General features: G+C 42.2%; 1 protein-coding gene across 4 annotated transcripts; it reads left to right on the top strand.

Moving 5' to 3' along the window:
* Nucleotides 1-26,461, top strand: pax3b (paired box 3b). Of its 4 annotated transcripts, none has more exons than XM_042415390.1 (9): nucleotides 1-452; nucleotides 1,055-1,290; nucleotides 1,471-1,600; nucleotides 2,029-2,172; nucleotides 15,898-16,097; nucleotides 17,104-17,269; nucleotides 18,053-18,267; nucleotides 21,416-21,700; nucleotides 24,775-26,461. In XM_042415390.1, the coding sequence occupies exons 1-9, from the start codon at nucleotides 368-370 to the stop codon at nucleotides 24,790-24,792; spliced, it is 1,479 nt and encodes a 492-aa protein (XP_042271324.1). In that variant the 5' UTR covers nucleotides 1-367; the 3' UTR covers nucleotides 24,793-26,461. The 4 variants fall into 4 exon arrangements, with proteins under 4 accessions (XP_042271324.1, XP_042271323.1, XP_042271326.1 ...); XM_042415389.1 differs by having other exon boundaries at nucleotides 21,416-21,695; XM_042415392.1 differs by having other exon boundaries at nucleotides 1,471-1,528.

The raw sequence follows: 26,461 nt of genomic DNA on the forward strand, positions 1-26,461 counted from the left end.
CTTTGAACCGGTGTCAACAAACAACAACAACAATATTTTCGTCCTGGCTACACCGCCGTGGCAACTACATTTCCAAAACCCCCAAATACTAGCGGATAAAAGTGGTGAAAACGAGAAACTGACTATTTTTTAACCAACAATCCCCTTTTTCTTCTTTTGTTGTCGTCAGAATTGACTCCTCAGAGGGCTGTGGTAGTCCCGGGACACTGCTTGGTTTTAGCCCGGGTGCGGCTAACCCTAACCGAGCCTAACCTTCCAGGAAGCTTTTCACGGCGGCAAAGCGGTTTCAACGACGTCTTAACTCCGTGTTGGAGCAGCAGCCTCTTCGTTAGGAGGAGGTATCTGTACTCACTGGGCTGGTGGAGGTATGACTGCGTTGGCGGGGTCAATACCCAGGATGATGCGACCCACGCTGGCTCAGAACTACCCCCGCAGTGGCTTCCCACTGGAAGGTAAAGCATCACATTGCCAAGCGGACGGGTTACTGCCCTGGATGTTGATAGATAGATATCTGTGTTTCAGTGAAAGTCGGTCAAAAGTCACTGTTCACTCTCTTTTCAATAGGCTGCCCTCCTCTTCTTCACTCTCCACACAGTTGTAGGAGTTTAAAGCTTAAATGACATTTCACTTGTTAAGAAGCTGAACTGAATATATTTTGCCGTGTATTCATTATTTTTATTGCTACTTTTGTAGCTTATTTTACTCTTTACTTCCCACAGTGTTTGGTATAACTTTAGCATCTTTTGGCAAACTTTTTGCAGGCTATATTCAATTATAGTTTATTCAATGTTTGTTTTATATTTTAATAAATATTGCCATTGTTTCAGTTTACATTTATAGCTGCAAAGTAGGCTGTGGCTTACAATTTTATTATATTATATTGCTATTTTGGAGAGGTTAAAGAGAACTTATTTCTATCTATAATATCTTGTCATTGGTGTATTGAGTTTTATTTGGAGTCAGTTAAAACTGAACTTTTCCTCGTGGTCTAGTTTTACAGCATGCACAGGCTCTGCTTGGTGACAAGTTCTTCTCGTATTTTGATTAAATGTAGTGTCTACTCCGTTGGGTCAAGGCCGAGTGAACCAGCTCGGAGGAGTTTTCATAAATGGCAGACCTTTGCCCAACCACATCCGACATAAGATCGTGGAGATGGCCCACCACGGCATCAGGCCGTGCGTCATCTCTCGACAGCTCCGGGTCTCACACGGCTGCGTGTCCAAAATCCTGTGCAGGTACCAGGAGACGGGTTCCATCAGACCCGGGGCCATCGGTGGCAGCAAACCCAAGGTAGGGACCAAAAGCTCCTGCAGGGATAAAAAGATTTATAAAACTTTTTTATATACACTCATGCATGCTAGAAGATACCAAATCTTACCTGTTGATTTTTGAAGTCATAATAGGCAATGCATTGTGTCCCAAGGGCCACAACAAAGTAAATAAACACTGCGACTCTTTTGACCTTTGAAGCAGGGAACGACGCCGGACGTAGAGAAGAGAATAGAAGAATACAAGCGGGAAAACCCGGGTATGTTTAGCTGGGAGATTCGGGATAAATTACTGAAGGATGGGATATGTGACCGCAACAACGTTCCTTCAGGTAAAAAAGGGCAGAAATGAAAGTTTTCACATGTATTACAATTACATTATTATTATTATTATTATTATTATTATTATTATTATTATTATTATTATTATTATTATTATTATTATTCATGGTAATAATAATTCACCATAATATTCTATAAACTTTAACCTCGACTACAACAGATTATCATAGATGACCATGTTTTATTCTAAATAAACAATAAAACACAAAAAATAAGTGAAGTGAAAACAACTTTCCCCCCTTCGTGTTCTCTGTTTTTTTCTTTTTAATTTTTAGAGAATTAGAACATTTTTCAAGGCTTATTTATTTCAGATTATTAGTCTATATTTTGTACCATAATAGTTTCTATCTCTCTATAAAATTATTATTATTATTTTTAAATTGTAAATAATTTCTACTTTTTGAACAAACTTTTGCAGTGAGCTCCATCAGTCGCATCATGCGGAGTAAGTTCGGGGGGAAAGGCGATGAAGAGGAGGATGAGGATGAAATCGAGAAGAAAGAGTTGGAGGACAACGAGCGCAGGGCCAAACACAGCATTGAAGGCATCTTAGGAGACAGATGTGAGTGAACTCCTCTACTTATTGTTGCTGATGTGGAAGTGAAGAGTTGGCTGTTAACTGTCGCTGGGGTTATCTTTGTCATATCAGCGGACACACATATTAGCAGTGGAGTCCTGTTAGATCAGATGTTGTCAGGGACTCTGTTTGTATAAATGATACATGTTGATTTAAGCTGTACTTGGGGAAATATTAGTGGTGAGGTTGAAAACTTTATAGTCTATATTCTCTAATTGGGATAATTTCCACTAAATTAAATTATAGAGACATTTAATTCAATTTTGCAGAGAAACCTCTAAAAAAAAAATAATAAATCAAAAAATAAAACAAAAAAAAAAAAAAATACCCAAGGGATCTGGAGAAACATCAGGCTCCACACCTGCTACCTGTTGATTGCCTTTGAGCTGGGTGTAAAGAAGAATGGTTTTATTTCGTCGTATAACTAGCTGCTATGTGAAATTTTAGCATGCTGTAAAGTTGTTGGATGGGGGTGGAGAGTGTGTGTCGTCCTTTGTTAGGAATTCTTTATCGACCATATCTCTCCTGCTAATGCTTTTCCCATGAGGCCATACCGTAAATCAAACAGCAGGTGATAGCTCTGTGCGGGAAAGGAGGGAGAGTGTGCGTTTCAGTGTGTGTGCGTGTGTGTGTGTGTGTGTGTGTGTGTGTGTGTGTGTGTGTGTGTGTGAGAGAGAGAGAGAGAGAGAGAGAGAGAGAGAGAGGGTGTATGTGTGTGTGTGTGTGTGCTCAGCGGTGTCTTAAAAGCGGATTGGTTGAATAGTCATGTTACAATGGGTCTGCATCTTACACATCTTTAAGAATTGCATGTTTGTTGCATTCTTGTGGATTATATAATAAATTATATAATGCCTGATGCCTTCATAAATTATGAAATATAGTCTAGTAATGTCTTGGCCTGTGTGTTGGTAGGTTATTTGTTTATAGTTTGGTCATTATTTTGTGTAACAAATCCGTTTGTATTAGTGTTTCAAACTTTTGCGTCCACTGTAAAAAGTGACCACCTGTATAAGTCATCCAGGCCTAAGATCATATTTTTCGTAAATGAGTGAAAGTAATTAAACGACTAAGATAAATAAGCTTGTTTTCAAAGCATTTCTGTCATTTTCAGAACTTTTCTAGTAGATAAACAGGCCAGACTAAGTTTTTCACTCGGAGAAAAAAAAGTGAATTTCTCTCATTTAATCGAAAGTTGTTTTTTTTTTCTTTCTTGCTATTGAACAAATTGAACGACGACTATTTTAAAGTTGTGCATTCTGCAGTTTAGGCCCATTCCTACACTTTTTATGAAAACCCTGTCATGTAAAACTCTATAAAGTGATGCAGGCCTGGCCAAGACATGACATTTTTCTTAATTTCGTCTCACAGGCAGTAGCTTAATTAGGGATTTGAAAGTGGTTTGGGGCTAATTACTTTATAACTACACCAGGCCTACTAGCCTGTTTTGAATATCACTAGATCTACATTACTTTTTTATTTTCTTTATTTTTTAACTACGTCATTAACGTAGCAATTTGTGAATTAGTTTGTGATTATTTCCAAATGATTATACAACCTCCATAATGGACACATGTATCCTGTCTTATGGATCTGGGTACCAGTCTCCTCTAGAAGAAACTAAACTGCGCTACTAACATGTTATGTTTAATGTCATCGTTTTCCTCGATGAAATATTTTTTCATCCACCCCAAAGTTAAATGCACTTGCTTGAAACGGTGCACAGGGTGGCTAATTCCAGGGGGAAACAGTGGAAGTAATGATTTCTGGGACAATTTAACCTCAGTCTAACTTTCGAGCTGGCGATGATATTGTTTATAGACTAGCTACATATTTCATATTTCAACACTTACGCATGAGCTAAGCTAATTATTTAATTAGCTATAGGTTAAGGCTATCCATCTACTTTTGGCACGAGAGACTGAATGTCACCCCAAGTTGTTCAAACATGTCCTCCACAGTTTCCACCCCTTCTCTTTCCACTTTGAAAAGTCATTTCAGCAGCGAAATGTCAACATTTAGCCCACCATTTCCCTGTAAGCACTTTTTTCGTCTTTGCGTCGGTAAAATAGGGGAGGAGAGATAAAGGACTCTAGTCTGAGGAGACAAAATGTCCCCCAGATGAGTTGATCAAACATTTGTTCAACGGTTTCCATCTCCTCACAAAGACACGCCTCGCGCGCACAACTGGACGCTCAAGGATGAACTTGGGAGACAAAGGCGCGAGAGTCTATTTGGGGCTCACGCTTGGGCTGCGCGCGGACAAAAGGCCAGCTTGGAAACAGCTTTGGCCGCCGCTAAAGAAGAAGGCGACCTGTTTATAATTCAGTCAGAGAGAAAGAAGGGGAGAGGAGAGCTTCTCCATAGAAAAAAAAGCCCGACAAAACACATTTTGAGGCCGCAATGAAGGATGAATTATTCAGGGAGCGCTCCGGCACGGTTTAGAGGCCCGTTCACCGAGAGAAAATGGCCGTTTTCACCTACAAAATGTTTCCTTTTGGGGTCGTCTAAAGAAGCCGACTGCCATTCAGAATGACAATTGAGGCTTCTGAAATCCACTCACGTACAGCCCAAAAGATGCGTGCTCGCCCCCCAAACTAGCGCACACGCTGTGGAACGCAAGCACGCGCACAAGTACGCATTCAACACACTCGATTTAAAATGTGCCATTTTCAAAAGTAGGCTATCGAAATGTGGGATGACTCGCAATTAGGAAATGTTGATAATGGCGCATGCCTCCCGGGCGCGCGCACACATATTTGAGAGGAAGAGAAAGTAAAAAGTCCCAAATTGACTAGTCAGTAAGAAACATTTCACCCAACACGAGCTCTAATTTAGATTCTGTGCTGGGTCATTATAAGATGTGAATGCATACACTTTTTATGGTCAGTAAACTGGATACATTTCTTCCTGTCCTGCTGCATTTGTAATTTCAACGCTGTAAAAAAAGAAAAAGCAACATTACCCGTTTCACTCTGATGAATGCTGGATAATTGCTGAGTTTGTCATAATATTCAGACGTTAATTGGACAACAAGACAAAGTGGCCTCCTCGTCTTGAAGGGTGACGGTATTCATACTCAGACGTCTCCAGTCTGTAACTCATGATCTATTATTGATTCTTTGATGAGTCCCGGCCTTGCCCCTTTCGAACATTAATAATGTCTTCTAAATGATGTCGATATTGTGCTATGTCACATTTAATGACGGAGGGAGTGTATTAAAGAGTGTTTTTGGTGAATGGGGACCAATGTTCTCCCCGGAGAGCCCCGGTCTGGCCCGGAGCGCCGCTTCACAATGGGGGCCCCGGCCACCCGTCCTGTGCTGCGCACAACTCCGAAAAACTCACCCTCCTCCTCCTCCTTCTCCTCCTCCACTTGCTCCCCAAATCTCTTCAAGCAGATTAAATCGACTCTTTTATTTCATCTCACTTTCATCTGGAGAGCAACACCGCCCCTCTCCCTCTGTTTCCTACTCTTTCTCTGTTTCTCTCAGCCTGCGGCGCACAGCTCGTTTAATATCGGGGCTCCATCCTCCGTAACGCAGGGCCCAAACAAAGAAAAGTCAGTCCACTTCCATAACGTTTCTAATTATGTCCTTTATTTACCTTTTTGCGGGTTGATTATTCATATATCTTGTTACAGTTTCAAAATGTCATGGTTATAAATATCGCGGTAACTATTCATCAGATTAGTAGCTGAGTCCAAATGAAATATTTTTCATTTGTAAAGTTGGTCACTACACACTCAACACAAGCTATGTCAAATTAATACATCCTATCAGAGAAATAACACCATATCAGACATAAGGCCAAAGATGTGGTGAAAATTACACACTCTTGTTTTTTCAGGATAAAACTAACATTTAAAACACACAACAAAGACTTTCAATGATTGCTTACTGTAATAAGGAAATAATATTATAATATGCTAACCAAACCCTTTAGTTCTACTTTTTTATCACCTGTTGGCTCTCTCCAGTGCTGGCTTCAGAACATTAATATTTACAGTTGTGAGAGAGGCACTGCACACACAATTAGAAATGTGGGCCATGTAAAAACAGCTTGTTTCTCAGTCACATTGAATATTGAATGATTAAGTAACAAATCAACCATTATCTAATATCTAATATAAATTTAACTTGAAACACATTTTCCCTCTAAATCCCCAAGCAATAAGTAATAAATTCATACTCAGAAATCCCCACCCTTCCTTCATTCTCTGTCAAATATTATGTATTTGGCAGTAAAGTTGACCCTCCAGGCCTGTTGCTGAGCTGCACCAAACTCCCAGCGTCATAGTAATTAACCCTGGAGACAAAGTTAATGATTAAAACAGTCACGGTGGCCCCGCCTCCCTTCCCCCCCCCCCCCCCCTCCTCCTCCTGCTTCACATTTTCACAGTGTATCTTTTAGAGTCCATACTTCGTTAGGTGAAATTAGCCAGATAATACAGAGGAGCCTTGTTGAGGGCTGATACATTTCCATTTAGGCCAGCCGTGTGTGTGTGCGCACACACACACATACACACACAACCACATGCATACACACACACATTCCACTCTGCAATGCAAACAGTCAAAGGGATAACTTTATTTGGTGAAAGGGGATCCTGGAAAGGGCTAATTGAATAAACCCGGGATCTTTGAAAAAACCCCTACCATGGTGAGCGCAGTCATCATGTCATAATTAGGTTTATTGAGGCGCATTCCTTCAATCTGCCTCCATTCTCCCGGGCTCATTGTATCCAGGGCCCAGGCCAATGGCCGGGGGACAAAAGGGAACCGTGAGCAGACAATACATGAAAGAGCCATAAAGATTTAGCTGGCTTTGTCACAGAAACGGAGCAGGACTTTGTTTGTGTAAATAATGCGAGTGAATGAAGAACTTGGATTTCTCTGCCACTCGGGGTGAAGGATGGCGTGCTGCAAATGTAATATGTGGGCACAGACTGGATCAATGCCAGGGCAGAGGAGAGGCGGAAAGCGGGGATTGTGGGAGTGATAGGAAGAAGCGAGGGAGCAGAGGTGGAGGCAGAGAATGAGCCGAGAGCACAGAAGGCACAGTGTGTTTTGTGTGTGATGATGGTGTTTGCAGAGGCTTTTAAGCATTAGCTGAGACTGACGTACGTTATTTTGTTCCTCAGCTATTCACAGTTATCTGAAGATCAGTGGAACTGTAAGAACTGTGAAGTGTTCACTGATAAACCAATTTTTTTTCCAAGATAAGAATCTGCTAGTGACTCTTCACATATGTTTTCACTTTCACTTACAGCATTTTATTGAATGAAGCACCATTCTGCTATGCTGTGACTTTAGTCCAGAGAAATAAAAAATTGCAGAAGGTGATTCTGGAAATTTTGCACACAGAATGAGCTATTAAACATGATAGCCCCCCCCCTCTCTCTCTTGAATATGTTGCCATGCTGTTTCTGTCTCGTCAAATCTGACAAAGACAGGACCAATAAGGTCTTGGTGGATCTTATAATAGCTATTGGCTATTACTGGCCTGAGCCAAGTGTCTGGTGAAGAGGGCTCTGTCTGTCCGTTGAAAGAATGAATGTGTCACTCAGTGAGTCCCTGGGCACGAGGGCAAAGGGGGGCACGAGGGCCAAGTGGCGAGCACCAAATCACTCTCCTCTACCCTGGGGCTCTCTCTGTCTCTCTGTCCCTCTCTCCTCATCCCGCACTCCTCCCGCTCTCGTGAGTTTTTTCTAATAAGCCCATGCATGATGACTATCCAAGCATGAAAACATAGTTATCTGCAAATGAATGGCTGCTCTATGCTTCATTAAAGCCTCTTTTTCCTTTCACACTCTTATTGTGACCCTCTGATATCAATTCAAAGGGCAATTAATGAATGCACACCAACTTTGAAGTCAGGCTGATTTTTGGGAGGGATGGGGGGCTTGTGCTTGTGTGTGTATGTGCTTGTGTGTGTGTGTGGAACTGGGAGGGGGGCAGGGGGTATTTGGGGTATTCCCCCTTCAAGACCCGCTCTAGCGCCCCAGCCTTCACCCGTGATGGACTAGCCACATTGAGCTGAGAGTGAGCGAGCCCCAAAGACGGTTTGAAGGGAGTGAAAGAGTGAAAAGGCCCAGCGAAGGTCAAGTAGAATGGCTTGCCTTAGAATAAGGCCCCTCTTTATCTGCTGCAAGTATGCACTATAGGCACAACAGCTGGGGGGGAAAGGGGGAGAGAGGTTGTTTTTTAATGTGCATGTGTGTGTTTGTGTGTGTTTCTGAGAAAGTAAGGAAGAATGTGAGTGCATGTGTGTTTTCCTCTGTGCATGGCTTTCATGCATCTGTCTGCGTGTTTGCGAGTGTGGCTGTCGTTTAATGTGTGTGTATGTGCATGCGTGAGTATTGGCCTGCGCGGGGGTTAGGGCTGAGTGTCAAAGTTTGCAGAGGCCAGCCAGAGGCCAGTAAATGCAGCATCTATGCTGCTGATGGGGGACAGGCGGCTGTCAATCAACTGACCGATGAAGCCTGACTTTCATTTGTTAACTAATTAGCTCAGAAGCTTTTGTGATGCATCAGGAAAGAGGCTTAAAATGTGTGTTTATGCTGTAGCCGTGTCATGTGGGAATATCTTTTGTAATATAGAAGCGAGGTTTTTATCATAGACTTTTGTTTTGACACTCGATCACATCAATCTCAGAGCTTTACAGTGTAAGCTAATGAAGGGTCTGATGAAAATAATACATTTTGTTCAGGATTTTTTGAATGAATGAATGCAGCACTCTGTAAAACATGATTACAGGTATTCCCTTGTTCAAATAGGTCTGCACCGCCAAACCATGAGTTCCTTAGTGATATTTACCATCTGAAAGTTGAGTTGGGTGAAGTATTTTCAAGTAGGAAACTCAGGTCTGCCCTTACCCATATATCACATGAATGCAGCATTATACAGTATTCCACCACATGTCTAACTAAATCTGCTTATATTTACAGATTTCGGTAGAAATTCATATAAAATTGCAGTGGATCCAATCCCTTACTTTTCAAAAGGCAGACACTGTTTAAGAATGATGTTGATTTAAAGGGGACAGTACTTCATGTACAACATTATGTTGTGCTTTTGTGCCGTACAGAATGATTTTCTCTAACATTCAATATTAATGACTGCCATAGTTACTGAGGGCAGTCCGACAGCAGGGAGAAGAGAGAGACGAAACTGTCAAACATCCGTCTTGTCACCTAGAAAACTAAGAATGACAGTTAATGTGCACACAGCTCACTTTGTTGGATCTCTACATGTTCCCCACTGACTTGAGTTGTGAGTCATTTTCAGAGTTAAAAGACAGAGAAGAAGTGCAGGGTCACAGGGCAGCGGAGGGTCACTCTCCCCCAGCGCTACACAGGAAACAGGGTTAGAAACACATTTAGCTACAAATGACAGGTAACCATTTCCTCATAACCCCCGACATCCCCTTCAACTCCCGTGATTCCTCCTTTAAACCCTCTGTCATGTCTTTTTTTTTTTGCAGCGTAACAAGGCTGTGATCGATGACAGTTTGCTCTTGTAGGTCCACACACTTGGTTTTTGGTATTTTCACACACACACACACACACACGCAGTTCTGGCACACTCTCATTTACAGGGCAGCTGTGAAGATTGAAACTCCTCCTTAGCAAGTCAAGTGAGTTCACCCTCCACCCCCCTCTCCCCCCCCCCACCCCTGACACATACAAAAATCCACTGGCACACACACACACACACACCATCTTTTTCTTAACCCACCAGAAAGAGTCGCAGATGGGTCCATAAGCTGTCAGTAAAGCCATTATCCGGCCCAGCATCTGCCTGCCTTGACTTCTATATACTGTTTAATGCAGTCGGCCAGTCACTTAGTCCCCCAGCTCCTGAATAGGAGCAGCATGGTCGGCCCGCCCAAATAAATGCTGCGTTTGTCTCCTCTGCCTTTTGTTTTGTGTTTTTTGAGAGGAGTAGGTGGAGAGAAGGGGGGGTGGGCAACGTGTCACAGCCTCAATTTACCCTCACTATTAACCAAAGCCCCAGAAGAGTTACTGGGATGTGCGAAGAGGGGTGCAAACAGCCCACATATGGTCAGTCAATTCCCCCAAGTCCCAAAATCCAAGTTGGACACATCCCCTTTTGCTCCCTCTCTCTCTGTCTCTCACGCACACATGCATACATACTCAAAGCGTACTGTCTCATGTCTCGGTGGACATATTTAAGCCTTTGTGTCCCCATTCGACTGCCCCCCCCCCCCCTTAAAAAAAAATCAGCTGAATGCCGAAGTCTTTCCAACAGTCTGTTTCAGCTAAATCCTCTATTCTCCTCCTCCTTCTCCTCCTTGTTTTTCTCCTCTCTAGGATGGCGTTGCGTGGCGGGAGCCATTTTGGGGTTTCTTGGCTCAGGAGAGGTTGTTTTGGCTTGGAGTCCCATGCACTGTGTGCATCTCAGGGCTTCAGTTTGGTTAAATTAAACAGCTTTCTTTTCTCCTCTAACCCCTTCCACCCACCCCCTCCAACTGCTTCTCTCTTATTTTGCGGCTTAATGCTCCTCGGCTCCCGGGCGATCTTGCCGAGGCTGCTTTTCCAGGCCTTCTCCGCTCAGATAATTTTACCCTTTTAAGGCTCATATTTTCTCATATTTCGATGAACCGACAAGAGCCAGTACCACGTCTGCAACCCCCCCACTCCTTTAAGCTGAGGTAGAGCAAAAGTATACAGAGAGAAGTCAAGTGTTTACAGGGGCTATAAATACAGCATTTTAAGATATAGCATATGTATACAGGCAGGGAGCGATATGAGGGTTAGAGTGGATAATTTGATTGGCCAAGGCTATTTGACGGTGCCAAATCGATGTGATCAGATCTTGAGGATAGCGAGGCGATGACGGCAAATGGGGCACTCTGAAACCACAGGTTTACAAGGTTGGATAAGATCCGGGAAGCAGGGGAAAGGTTTCACCCACTTCTCCACATGTACTCTTCCCTCTCTCTTCCTCTTTGTCTCGGTAAGAGAGGTAATATATGACCTGATGCTGGTTTGGCATTATATTTAATTGTTACCAAGATCATGTTGGAAAGTATTGTGTGCCTGTGCTTGAACACTCTTATTGTTAACGGACGCCAAAGTAGGGACGCCTCAGGGCTGACAAGCTCGATTAATGTAGCCTTAAAATGCATGTAGGATCAGGGGAAGCCCAGCGCTGTGTACATGCATGTGGAAGGTCATGTGCTCGGAGTACTGCAGGCTTTCTCTCTCTCTCTCTCTCTCTCTGTGTGTGTGTGTGTGTGTATGGGTGAGCTACTGAGCCAAGCTGCGGGGAGTAGCGAGCTTCAGGGGTGATTGGGTGGCTGCCCTCTGTCTTGGCACAACTTTACCAACCAAAACTCTCTCTCTCTCTGGCCCATGTGTCACCCCATGAATCTTCATCACCTGCCACTTTAATTTACATGACATTATATTTTAGACCTGGAATGTGGTTGATGCTTTTGAGTGGACATGAGTGCAATGGAATTAACTTTAAATCACTGAAAAAAGTTGAAAACATAAAATAAGGAGAACAAAGTTCAGAGATGTAATTAAAGAGAATAAGCTTGTGCTCTTTAAGTTCTTGTTTTACTGCAAACCAAACTGCAGTGTCCTCTAACACAGAAACAAATACAGCAAGTATTTTACGTTATGTTTTTATTACAAATTTCAGCAGTTGTGAAAATGTATAATTTCTTATCTGGTGAAAGAAATTTAGGATGTCGGAAAAACTGGGACCCAACAGCAAAAGTAACTGCATTTAATAGAGAGCAACCATGAGAGGCACTCACTTGTAGGGAGCTTATATGCAACGTGTCTTACGCAGAAGGCTCATCACTTTTAGTCTTTTATTTTTTTATTTTTTTTGCTGGATTAGCCACATTTTATAAAAGCATGAGATCAGTTTTAATTGATTTTCACACAGATTATATGTCCACACGCGCCCAAAAGTTGTTTTCTATTGCAAGACACCACAGCACAGTAAGAAATACCCTCTTTCTGATGGTAACATCATTTAAAAAATACAAAAAATAAGCTATGAGGTGCACAGGGATTTTTATCTGTTTTTTTTTTTTTTTAATATTTTCAATAAAATTGCTATATTTTGCTAGACCAGGCACACTCATTTAATGTTTGGTTTCTCACTTACTTTTTGAGAATATTATTTTAAGAATGATTGGTATAGTTTATTTCATATGGCTGTACATGAGCTGAAAAGAAATAAAAGATGAACTAAGCATAGAGACTGAGGGGATTTGAATCTTTTAGAGGAGGTAAAGAGAGAAGACGGGGGAACTCATTGGGAGGGACGTACTTCCTTTCTCCTCAACTAGTGTCCATGCACAAATCATGGATGTACTATGCTTCTACCAACAACAAAAACAACAACAAAAACCAACACAGATGCCCAGAAAGACTATCCCCACGGGTACATTTACATCGGCAACAACAGCCCCCGTTGCCCCTCTCCACTGCCCTTCTCACCCCCTCAGGTGCTCTTACAGTTCCCTCTGGAGGAAGGGTTTTTTTGTAGGGGGGAAGGAGTAGAATGCCCCTGGCTGTGCCCCCATCTCCCCCACCTCCCCACTAGCCCTCTGCGGAGCCTCTTTATGCCCCCCCCCCCCCAGGCCCACCCCCCCTCCTCCTCCAGCTCCCCCGTGGGGCAGGTGACAGCCCTCTACTGTGAAGGGCCGAGGGAGCCATGACGGATTCCACAGATGGAGCGTGGAAATCGCCGGCAAAGACCTCAGCTCTCTGCAGCAACAAAGAGCCCGAGAGTCAGAGAGAGAAATATGGGTGGAAAAGAGAAAGATGGGGAGAAGGGAGACAAAGAGAGGCTGCGAGAGAGAGAGAGAGGGGGTGAGAAGGAGGGAGAAAGAGAGAGAGAAGAGGGAGGAGTAGGTGGTGCTTGTTTAAGGAGGGTAGCGTGCTGAAGAAGTGCAAAAAGTGAGTTTGTTGGGCAAATTATGAGTTTGCTATAGTTTGAATTGAAAATGTGCAAGTCTGGAGTTGTCTCACAACTTTTTAAAACATGCAGGAAGCCATTTTTTTTACCACCTAAGCAAAAATATGTTTTATTTGTCAGCTGTAATTTGTTCGGCGCAATGCATTTTCTCTCTTAGTATCATTATGTTGCAGTGACGGTGCTTCCCCACAGACACCATTATCATTTTTTCCCATCGTCTTATCTTGTTGTATCTTAACATCAAGTGATGTAGCTATCCAACGAAGCGAGTGAAACAAATGAGTCCTCTATAACGGATCTGATTCAGGATAGTATCAGGACTACAATCTTGAGACTTTAGAGGTGCCACTCTGTCGCTTCTTTTGAAAAGTTCTCAAAACCCCGGTAGCAGTCATAACCGATAGGTAATTCCAAAGTGATTAAGGATTTTCCCGGCCGCCTCAGCTTTCCCAGGGCCCAAATCCCTGTGAAATGCTGAGGAACGTGCATGCTGCTAAAGTCGGGGGAAGCGAAAAAGCATTCCTAGCGGCCCTCCTCCAGGAACTGGAGGGGGAGGCTACAAAAGGCCTCATCTCTTGTTTTTCAGCCATCCTGTCCAAAACTCCAAAGCCCCACACTCCACACCCCAAATTCCTTCCCCACCACCTAAAACACAAGCCATAGAACCACACCAGCCATATAAAATGTCGGTGTGTTTGTTTGGTTGGCAGCAACCTGCTAACTGGAAAGCTTTTGTTACCGTGGCGAAGAACTAGTTGTAAAAAATTCCAAAACAGTGAAATTTTGCCCGCACAGTGGTCATTTTGAATTTCCTCTTCTTTTCTACGCATCAGTCTAAGAAGGTGAACATCCTGTTCATTAGTATGGTAGTATATTGTATATTAGTATATTAGTGTGCCATAAGTGATAAAATGCTGAACAAGTAGGTTGATAAAGAGCTAGCAATCTATGTGTGCAAAACTGCAAGATATTCAGCAGAGGCCTAAGGCAATGTCTCCATTTCTCTCGCTCCCCCTTTGAAAATATTTTACTTATTGCCTCCCTCATGCTTGAATGTTTCTTTACCAATTTGCTCCTAATGCATGTTAAGTTGACTCCCACTGCTATTGGTGTTGCGAGGAGAAAATCGCCGAAGGGGGAGAGAGGATCAGTTTCACATGAGGGGCCCTGAGCTATTTGGATTCTCTTGTATTTTATTGTTGCTTCTGAGGGGGAACTAATACAGTGTTGCACACAAAACTTCCCCTGTGCTGAGGGGGAATTAATTAAGTGTAACACAAAAAGTGGGCGCTTTGGCCTTGGTGAACTTAGAAGGGAGCCAATGGATTGTTTGAAGTTGCTGAGTTAAAAACCAAGCTGCTGGCTTATAGAACATAGTTCACAATAGTATTAATACTGATCTGAGACAGAGATGAAAAAGTAGACACACAAAAGCTGTCAGGAGCGATAATATCGCTGCAGCTCAGTCAGGCTGAAGATCACACTCGATGAGTCAAAAATAGTCACATGTTATGTATTTCTTGTATTTAGGATATTGAGTCATTTGATGCTGAAAAGGTGAGTCATTATGAGTCAATATCATTATAAATTTGGGTATTGGACTGACAAAAATAAACAATTTGAAAACATCACCTTGGGCCCATTTTCCACAATTTTCTAAAGTTGTAATGATGACTCATTAGATATAATAAATAATCAATGATATAAATAATCATTAATTGCAGCCCCACATTCCATATCAATGACGGTGAAGTTTGAATGATGTTTTAATTAACCTTTTGCATGTGTCATGAGGGGAAGGAGCAGAAGCAGCAACATCAAAACTTGACTTCATATATGAAGATAAGACTTGTCTTCAACAGCTAGATGTTTGTTTTAGTTCAGCTATTAAATTAGTACTAACTTATTTTTTATGACATGGTTTTACACTTAAAATTGATGTAAGACTGAACTTGGTGTTCTCCATTTAGGCTGTGGACTGAAACTAAAATGTGTCTGAAGACTTGATACCGACTTGAGACTTGATCACACTATGATATCTGATTATCACCTCCATCACTGCCACAGAAACGGTCTAAACTTTGAGTTCATACTTGAACTTGTGAAGAGATAGAGAGAAAAAGAAAGTTCTTTTAGATAAGTAGACCAGCATTCACGTGACTGAACAGACAGTTTGTTCTTCATCCAGCTAACTGGGCGCTTGGGCACACACACACACACACACACACACACACACACACACACACACACACACACACACACACACACACACACATGCATAAAGAATGGCCCCTGGATCCAAATTAGCCTTTTGTGTGGCTTTTAGTCCACCAGTCCCCCTGTGGTGCCCTGGGAATCTTGTCCAGTGGGATTATTCGGCTTGGAATATTCCTTCTGAATGGAGGTCTGTTTGGCCACAAGACCGGGAGGAAGACCATCGCCTGATGGTGTGTTTGTGTGTGGGAGTGTGTTAAGAAAAGGAAAAAAAAGCAGTTCTCTATATGTGGTTTAAGTTGATGACACAGCTACCACCAATCACAAAAATGGTCACCTTAAACTGCTGAAGATATAAACTGCTGAATAAAACTGTGTGTGTGTGTGTGTGTGTGTGTGTGTGTGTGTGTGTGTGTGTGAATGTGTGTATGTAGGGTGATCAGGAAGAAACTTTCATCATATCAAGTGATTAAACATCCCATATTAGTGATCCTGACAGTTTTCTTCTTTTTCTCTCTTCTTCTTTGAACAGCGAGTCACTCAGACGAGGGTTCGGATGTGGAGTCGGAGCCTGATCTGCCGCTGAAAAGGAAACAGCGGCGCAGTCGGACCACCTTCACAGCAGAGCAGCTGGAAGAGCTGGAGAGGGCCTTCGAGAGAACCCACTACCCTGACATCTACACCAGGGAGGAGCTCGCCCAGAGGGCCAAACTCACCGAGGCCAGGGTGCAGGTACGAGAGGGCACATGCATACAGTATATACGCCAGTGTCAGTATCTACAGAATGTCAGCTTTTCAGGAACTGAAGAGAGATAAAAACGGAGTTCAGCTTGTTAAATACAGGAAATTCATATGATGGATATTTGAAAAGTTTTTATAGGCCTAAGGGTTGTAAATTTTACCACATAACCATGACATCCTTTAACAGAAGACAAAACATCAAAATGTTTACAAGATGGCAGCAATACTCTGCTCTACATATTTGCCCTGACCTGATTTAACACACCAACACACCATTGATGACCTGTCCTTACTGTGAGAACCCCCCCCCCTCCCCCACACACACACACACAAACACACAAACACACACACACTTTAAGATGTAAATATTGTGCCTTTACACACTGTCTTACCATTTAAAGGCAGCCTGCTGGTTGCTGTTTGCTCCGTACAACAGCATGAACACACATACACACACACACACACACACACGCACACACGGACATCTCTCATCCTCTGCTCCCAGGGGCCCAATCCAGACTTTCCTATTTCTGATCTGGACTCCAGTAAATTCTCCTCCACAGGCTCCATATGGGAAGTGTAAGCAAACCCAGCATGAGCTCTGTCCATATGGACTCACTCACAAACCCCAACCATGACACACACATCACACACACGCATGCACACACACGCACACACACACACATACACACACATGCAGGTACACACACACACACATACACACGCGCACATGCACGCACACATCTTTCTCTCATATTGTCTCTCACCTTCCTTTTCATTTTCAAACTCTGATAGAACTGTGAGAAAAGTAATTTTTCAGCCAATCCGACTGTGTGAAATGTAATTTCTTAGTTGCTATTAATAGCTACAGTTTACTTAATAAAGATTGTTTAACTCTAAAAAGGCTGCTAGTATAATAGATGGACTGTGAGAGATTTGCATGACGTGCACATGTCATGCACATATAGCACATATACATCATTGCCTTCTTCTATAGGTATGGTTCAGCAACAGGCGGGCAAGGTGGAGGAAGCAAGCAGGAGCCAATCAACTGATGGCATTTAATCACCTGATCCCAGGGGGTTTCCCACCCTCAGCCATGTCCAGCATCCCACCCTACCAGCTCTCTGACAGCGCCTACCCCCCCTCATCAATAGCACAAGGTAGGGACTCATATAATTAAACCAGTGGTTGATGGTTCAGTGCTCAGAATTAATGATTAATGGTTAATTACCCTTTAGGCTTTCAATGGGAAATGAAAGAAAGCTTTGTTCTAATGACAAAGCATTTTTCATTTTATCTAGTTGGTTTTCAAAAATATACCAAAACCCATTCGTGGTTGAAACAATTTGTGGAGACATGCAACCATTAATGTGAGGTTAAAAAATTGAATCACTAAAATTGGCGTTACAGAATTTTTGATGATGACTGTCAGTTTGTAGTTTGATGCTTTGGTCTCTGTTAACCATGTTAAAATAGTATGAGTGTGCAGGTCATGGAGGGAAGTTCTACGTTAATGTCCTTACTGTAAATAATAAGCATTTTTGTTCACTTGCATGTTCTGAAGGTCTTTTTGAAATAAATAATTGTATATTGACCTACATATATTTGGACAGATGTATATCTTTTTATTTCTAACCATTCTTAATTTGTTCAAACAACAGAATTTTGGATTTGTTTATTTAACTAAAATAGCCTAGCCTATTATTCACTTTTGTATTAAAATATATTTAATTTCTATACATTTTGAACATTTGACATAAAAAAAAATCAAGTTTATATTCACTCCAGCAGTTTTACTTCTACTTAAATGAATCACCTCTGCTATGTTGTTTTGTTTTTAAATGCACTTTCAATGATGCCAATAGTAAACACTTTGCAGTTACGTTTTGCAACTTTTGACTAAGAATCTTAAATCTTAACTTTCTCTGTCATGCCTTTGGTAGTCTCAGAGCCCCCCAGCACGGTGCACCGGCCCCAGCCTCTCCCTCCCTCCTCGGGCCACCAGGCCACCAGTGGTGGAGGACAGGGAGACGGAGGGTCGGCCTACTGCCTCGCCTCTGGACGCCACTCCTTCTCAGGATACTCAGACAGCTTTGTGAGCCCCGGTGGACCGGCCAATCCCATGAACCCCGCCATAGGAAACGGACTCTCCCCACAGGTGAGGATATAGCTTAAAATTTGTGTATTTAAGCTCAAAGTCAACCATCAAATGGGGATGAATATATCATATACGCATATGTCACTACAGCAGCAGACTGTGCGAAAAATAAGATATAATAAGACGTTTAGTAAAATATTTAACTTAAAGATCTTTTTTACATAAAGGGAGCGAAACAAATCTATTAGTGAGACACTTCATTCATTCATCACGGTTTCATCTGTTACGAGAAAATCTGTTTCAATCACGTGATTTGATTTGATAAAAAATGTTGATTCATCCAGAATATTTTAAATTCTCAAACAAATCAGTTTTATCTGAAAACTGATATTTGATTAATTTGTTTTAAGCAAGATTCAAACTTAATAAGAGTCAGAAGATTTAACTTAGTGCTTTTTGCTGTGTGCTGATTTGACAGGAGAAAGACTTGTGTGTTTGAAACAGAACACATTTCTGGAGACTAAAATAGTTTTACTTGCATGGATAATACCCATGACGTGCACAGCCACACTGGAGCTGGGCAGAATTAGATTTGAACATGATTTCAAAGAGTTGAACCCGGCTGATATAATCATGATTTATCCTGTCAGACACACAGCTTCACACAAGAAATCATGAGCTTAAAAAAGTCAAACACGCCTTTGTTTTTTATCCTATTCAAGTAATATTTCACCCAGGTGTGGAGTATATAAATGCACAACCTTACTGCTCGCTGATTCAGTGACTCACCTTCTCTGCACCATAAACCGCACGCACCACAATCACACACTTGTTGGCAGGACTAGAGGATAGTTCGCTCACTGCTGGAGAAGAAAAAGTGAGATGACTCCAGAAGGACAGAGGACAATTGAGTGTGTGACAAATGAGAAGTGAAAAGACAATTACAGACAATTATCCAGGCATGAAGTCCCAAGGTCTGTGCACCTACACAGAGGGTACGACAGAGGAGACAGAGGAGTTAGAGACCCTAACAGGCAGAAAATGAGATTTCAGCCTGGTGCAGCCTTACTCCTCAGAGAACAGTCCGCAGCAGTGTGAAGATGGGGCTGAGGAGGAGACACACACATGCTCACAGGTTCACATAATTACAGTGACACACGCACACACACACTGTAGATAATTGATCAACTCCATGACATTTTGAGGATCAGTTAAGGATTTTGCAACATCTTTTACACAAATATTACATGACATGGTTGAGCAGCATGGCTAAGTCAACTTTTCAACCTTCTGTTTAGATTGAAAGATTGATTACTGCATTTTTTTTTATCATTTCAAATACAGCAGGAGTATAGGGAACTGAAGTCATTTTATTCACGGATAAGTTCATAGTACTTTTTTTTACTTTTGGATGTTACGTTGCACGGGTATTTGGCAGTAAGAGTGTGTTGTTAGCTGATCCCTTCCTCTGAAAATACTATTTGCAGACTCTCATACATGCTGTCAAACACAGAGCTACGCTGCTGCATGCATTAATAATATTGTGCATACAGACAGCTAAACACGGCATCATCAAGGTCATGTGTATGTGCATAAACACTGCTACACACTTGACGTTATACTATAGCCTCGAGGGAAGCTTCTTGTGATTGCATTCTTAAAATGTTTGCTTCAACATTCCTCTGCGAGAAAGCAAAGGTTCTAATTTATTTGTATATAGTTCATACGGCGGGGAAGGAATGTCCCGTCTCAGATGTTTTCCCCCGTCCCGACATTCTTCTCCGCTAACTCCTGGACGCTCCTGATTTAGGCCGCTGGCAAGGGCAGCACTCCAATATGAAACACCCTGGATGGGCCAGCCAGCAGCCATCTCACGAGGCAGGGAGAGGCTCAGGAGAGAGAGAGGGGGATGATGGGTAGAGATAGGTAAAAGATAGAAAAAAAGCATGAAAGTTAGCAGACTAGAATCTAACAGTTTCAGAAGCGGTGTGTCCCTGCTTCCCGCGGATTGTTTCGCCAGCAGTGTATCCCCGCTCTCTTTCTTTTTCAACCAAACCTTCAAAACGCAGGTTAATTTTTTAGGAAAATGTTACTGGGCATGAGAGGAAACACAACTCCCCTCTCCAAATCAACATGGACTCCTCCATTCACCTCCCCTACTTGGGAAATGATTTAAGTAGGACCATGTGTGTGTGTGGATGTAGAATAATATGTCACTTAGAGGGCCAAGAGGACCCAAAGAGCAGCATACCTGCTTCTTATTAGGACAACTGGAGGAGCCTTGAGGCCTTTGCTCTGTTGAGAGGGAGGTGGGATATGATACATTTAAAGGTAGCAGGTTCAGTTAGAGTTACTTTCATAAGTGATAAAGCCAGCCTCAATTCCTTATTAACGGGTTACCGAGCACTTTGATGATGGACAGGTAAATTCAGCGAGCGTACGAGGGGGTTGGTGGTATCGGGTCTGTTTTGAAACCAGTTGAAACACTTCGCCCTGCGGCTCTTTTCCGTCCTTTGCTGGCCAAGGAATATTCCCCCAAATTCGATTATCTGGTCGCTAATAAAGACCAGGTCAAGAGCTAACGCATTTCTCAAACTGCAAATCTATTCCGAGGCTGAACAGAGCTGAGCTCACAGAGACCTTTCTTTTGCGTTATCTTTGTCAGCATATCTCTCTCGGAGATAAGTTGTTATCTTGTGCCATGGGTTTTTGGAGCAGTGTCAAAAAGGAATTTTGGAATAAGTGGAGCCGTGGATCTGAGACAAATTACTTAATTCTTCCTTTCTGGTGCTATCTCTGTCTGGGACGGGCTTGCTGGGAGCCTTTTGATGTCCGCGACAGGGGGATTTCCTTAGTGTGTCTGAGTGTGTGTGTCTGTCTCTGTGTCTTTGTTGATACATATAACACACACTCCTTTGCTTGTACGCTAAAAGTGAGAGATATTCAAAGTATTATGGGGCCTTGTTAGAAACTAAAAAGACAACTGAAAACATGTTCTCCACATATGATGCGCTGCCCCTCTGGTCCTTTCTGTAACAAATATGTCCCCTTTTTTCTGGATGTAACTGCACTGCAGTTGTATTATTTTTACGATAACAACCATTCCATGTTTTATGCATTTGTATCTACCTGTAAGAATATGAAATCAATCCCAAAACTCATCACACTTTAAGTTCCCTCTCTTTGTTTCCATCTTTCCTCCAATCAGGTGATGGGTCTGCTGAACCCGGGTGGCGTGCCACATCAGCCACAAAGCGACTACGCCATCTCCCCTCTGACGGGCGGTCTCGAGCCCCCTGCTGGCATGGCTGCCAGCTGCAGCCAGCGCATGGATCACATCAAGGGTCTGGAGGGTCTGACCAGCGTTCCCTCCATGTCAGCTCTGCCCTCCCTGCCCAGCTCCCAGTCCTACTGTCCCCCCTCCTACAGCTCACCAGGCTACACAGTCGACCACGTGGCGTCCTACCAGTACGGCCAGTACGGACAAAGTAAGGTCAATAGACTTCATCTTTTTATTCTCTCCTTTCATTACTACACTCAATACCCAGACTAAGCATGTGATTGTTATGGCATAGTTTGAAATGCAAAGAAATGCAAAATTATTATCGTTATTATCTTTGCCTGCACATTTTCACTCTCAAAGAACAATTAGCAAGAGCTTTACAGAGAAGTAAGCAAAAACAAATGCAGATAATCAAACACCAGCATAAAAGGAGTGAAAATAATGAGTTTTTAAGTTTAAACTAAACTTAAAAATCTGCATACATTAAAGTAAGCCTATACAAATTTATGTTTTTATAAAATACTTTTTTTTAAAAAAGATGCTACAAAATACATCCATATTCTATATTTTAAGACATCTGAAAGCAAAGCCTGATATTTGACTTTTGGCCACCACTGTGACTCTGTCCTCACTGTGTGAGTGCAATTGTATTGTATTAATCTTTAGTGGATATTGACATGCTTTTAAGAATGTAGGCAGGATTTTTAACAGTTGGTGTCCTGCTCCCAGCATGAAACTCAACTACATATTGATTATGGGAGGCTGGTGAGTGTCCTGTACAGATAAAGTGGGCTTTTTTTCCCCAAGTAATTGCCATCTGACCATTTTTGAAAAACAACACTGTTGTTGTTGCAGCTTGATTCAGTGATGAATAGCATGATCTGTAATGATGTTAATGATGTAGCAAAGCATTACAGTAGTTGTAAAAGACATACTTGTGTAACTTGTATAGTCAACTGCAGCATGCGTGTGTGTACTTGTGACCACACAACACTTGTTTCTTTAAAATCTGATTCAGAAATTGGAAGAACTTTCCATTTCCTAGAGTAAAACACTGACTGGTCTTTTGTTGTTTTGTTTTTTTTTTCTCTCAATTCAAATTGAAAATGTCTGAACCAAATCAGGCGATACAGTGTATGATCATCAAGCGTGCTGGTATTCCAGTGGTCGAGTCATACCCTGTAACCACAAATTACTCACAAGCTCTTGAACATGGGGCTGACAACACACAGGTAGCCGCAGTACTGCTTGTTTAGGCCGCTGACATTTTTCTGGGTCCAAGCATGCAGTCTCAAGTGTTGGGGTTAATTGTGCAGATATGATTCCATCTGTGTGATACTGAGATCTGTGGTCAGGTATATTGTAGAGTCAGCTCCCATCAGGGTAAAGTGTAGCTGCAGTAGTGTGTGATAGCCCTCCTCAGACTGTTTGCCCTCAGAGAATACCTACCTGTCCAGCCATGAGAGGGTCTTTTCACTTTACATTACTGTTAGCTAAAGGGTTACACTCAACTTCAAACAAATCTCCATCTAACTTTGGAAGGCAACGTCGTTTTCCGTCACAGCGTGATTGCAGCGGCCGCCGTTTCCAATTTTGGTCCGCAGGGGGTTGACCAATCAGGTTCATCCACTGACCTTGTGGCAACCTCGAGACAACCGGGCCCTTCAAAGAGCGTGGCAGCGGTCCAATGAGTCTGACTGCATGTAACTCTGCTGGGCGGCAGGTATCAAATGAATATCTAACTTAATATCCGAGAGCAGCAAATGTCTAATGAAATATCTCGGTGAAATATCTCAAAGTGGACAGAATAAAGAATTAGAGCGACACACATGAACCACCTCTAGCATGTGGCACTGTGCATGTACACACACACAGGGACAAAAGGCAGCCACCAGGACAACACATGCGCTCACATACACCTCCACACCGTTACAAGCCGGAGCAGTCCATCTTGATGTGATTAATCAGTGCGACTGGATAGCCGGTGTGCGGTTGGGTTTGGGAGCTGCAGAGGAAAGGTCCTTTCTGGGGGTGGACGGATCCTAATAGCCTCTGGCAGGGCGGCTATTAGAAACAGGTGCTAGGACTGAGGTCAGCTGGGGAAGCAGTGTTGAACAGTGCTGCTCCAGGTTCCAGTGCAGCGTAAGAGACTGTGGATTGATCCATACTGCGGTACATTTTGACTACATGTAGCTTTCACTGGACAGCCTCACGGAAATAACAGTGGTAATCCATGAATTACTTGTTTGTTTTTATTTAGGTAAATGTCTCTGTTGCTAAGCAGACATCGTGTTTGTGCACTTCACTTTGCAGAGGTCACCTGTCGATCAGCGTTCCCAATACTGTAGAGTCTTTCTCTCCGCATTTTCTGTTGTGGAATTTTCTTTACCTGTTTGGCCACGGTGGCTTTCATTAATTACTCAAGATTTCCAGAAACCAGAGACATAATACACACAAATTCCTGAGCCATTTAGAGCAAAGAGCTGTAACAACAATCGGTGACAGAGACCATAACATGCATTTTTTTAATCATTACAATGTTATATTTTTGTCGGGATCAGGGTCATAGCCAGAGAGGACACGCAACCAGGAGGGAGTTACTTTCTACAGTAAAAAAAGAAAAAAAATACATAATGGGTATTTTATTGGATGATTTATATTTTTAGACTAGTACTTTTTTGATTTTACAAATTTAAGGCTAACCAATAAATAAATAAACATTTTGAATTACCCCACTAGAATTTTATTGTTGGCAGTGTGCAGAAAACTTTAAACCAGCATGTTGTAAATTAAAAACTTACCAAAAATCTAATTAAACAGTTAACTGAATGAATAAAATATGACTATAAATCTAAATAAATACTGAGAGACTGTTTTTGGTGTGTGATCAAAATTTTCTGGATGTGGAGGATGGGAATTGAATACATAACCGTTGTATATTCAAAAACTTTGATAGTGTATATATCCTACATCATTAATAGGATATAAGTTTGTATTTTTCACTGTAATCTTGCATTTTGTCCTCAGAGAGAGAAACCTTTTGGCTGCATTTGTTAAGGGCGTCCGCATGCTTCTGTTCTCACATCTCCTGACCTTACACCCAAAACTACTGTTAGCACATGCTATGCTAACAATAGCCATATGTTTGCGGAATGGCATGCTAAAGCATATGCCCAAAATTTATTGCAACCATAAATCTCCTTTATCCTCTTTTCACTTTGGTTTTTTAAAATCCCTTTTCACTGGTCATAATTTAACAACTGTCTCATCCTTTTGTTTCACAGGTGCCCTTTCTTATCTGAGGCCTGAAATCACCTGATCAGAAGCTTCAGACTTCACAGAGGGACATTTGTGTGTACAGCGGTGGAAATCATTCATTATCTGGACCAAAATTTGCATTTACCAGGACATTCTCTACTGCAGGACATTTCATTATTCATTCTTGGTGGAGAAATGGACAAATAAAAGAAGGGACCACAAGAAGGAATATCAGACCAAAAACTGTTGATTTACTGTGAACATTGCTGCATCAGTATTGCAGATGAATGGCAGAGATACCAGCGCTTAATTCAGTTGGTTCAGCACACGTGGAGCTCCGACCATCTTCACTTTCCACAGGCCGCGAGCGAATCCAGTGACCAAACACCAACCGTGGACTCTGTCTGTGGGGTCTTTGTTATGACAGCAAACCCAAATCTATCATCACAGACTACCAGCCTATGAGCTGATGCTTGAAGGAACGTGTTTACATATCTTAGGGCCACATGAGTACATATGAAATTACATGTATCGCCAAATTAATCCCTAAATTGTATCTGCTGAAGGGGAAAAGAAAAGGGCTTTGTTGATTTTTTTGGACATGGCATTTATTTGCGATTTCTGCATCCCACACATGGAGAAAAATTCCAGACGCAAAGAAAACAAACGTGAGTGAATGAATCTGTGGGTTTTATTGTACCAGAAACTCTAATGTACACCACAGCTGTTCTGCAGAGAAAGTTCATTCAAACCTCCTCCCCCTCTGTCTCTGCTCGCCTTTCTGTCCTACTCCCTCCGTCTCATTGATGTTTTGGACGGTGAGGCAGGGATCCCTGCCTTTTGTAGTTTTAGAGAGGACTCGGTGGAGGTCAGGGGGTGACTTTAGGGAAAGTGACAGATGAGAGAGCAGTAGAAGAGGGCGGTGGCGGAGAAGTATCTTTAAAGGGGAGGGGATAGGCAAGATCGATCACAGGCTGAAAACCCTTTAAAGATCCTCTCCCAGCGAGAGAAAGCCACCGGGTCACAAGTCATGACCGAGAGACACTTGAGAAACCGACAGACCAAGAGAGTTTAGACTAAAGACAGCCATTCTCCCAGCTGACCAGAAGTGCAATATCATGTATCTTAAGAGTCAACCTCACCATTCAAACAATAAAAAGAAAACGTGCCTCTGAAAGTCTTACAAAACCCTTTGGATTTAAACTCTGGATCTAGTTTGGGACTTAAAGGAGCAACACATGTGCCTTTGAAGGCTTTTGGGTCCAAAACAAATAGGAAACATTGTTAAAATTGCTGTACTAGCACACATGTCATGGGGAAAAGAATGAATGAAGGGAATGCCAACGTAAACAGCCAATTACCAGGAATGACAAAGCCAAAATTGTATTTTATTTTGTTGTGTTGCTTGGGACCTTTTTTTTTGTTTCCATTTTGCATAAGCAGGAAATATTGATTAGGTGTCTAATGCATTCCGGACATATTTATTGTCACAAGTGTAATTGTAAACCTTTCCACATTGTACAAGTGATGGGTGTGATAGAAACAAGAATACTTTATCGATCTAATTCAGAATAACAGGTTGCCTTCATACAAGCACCCTGTTGTTCTGTACATCTGTCTATGTTAGAATGAACCAGTCCTTTCAGTCCTTTGATATATTTTTTTGTATTATCTGACAAAGCGATATGACATAATGTCATGTGTACAAGCGCA

The sequence above is a fragment of the Thunnus maccoyii genome, chromosome 6 (genome assembly GCF_910596095.1).
Source record: "Thunnus maccoyii chromosome 6, fThuMac1.1, whole genome shotgun sequence".
Classification (NCBI taxonomy): Eukaryota; Metazoa; Chordata; class Actinopteri; order Scombriformes; family Scombridae; genus Thunnus; species Thunnus maccoyii.

What these genes read in the sequence shown, in the direction of transcription:
- pax3b (XM_042415389.1), top strand. Translation starts at nt 368, where the DNA reads ATGACTGCGTTGGCGGGGTCAATACCCAGGATGATGCGACCCACGCTG. An exon ending in CCGCAACAACGTTCCTTCAG is followed by an intron (nt 1,601 to 2,028) that starts GTAAAAAAGGGC and finishes AAACTTTTGCAG; the next exon opens with TGAGCTCCATCAGTCGCATC. An exon ending in GTACGGCCAGTACGGACAAA is followed by an intron (nt 21,696 to 24,774) that starts GTAAGGTCAATA and finishes TTTGTTTCACAG; the next exon opens with GTGCCCTTTCTTATCTGAGG.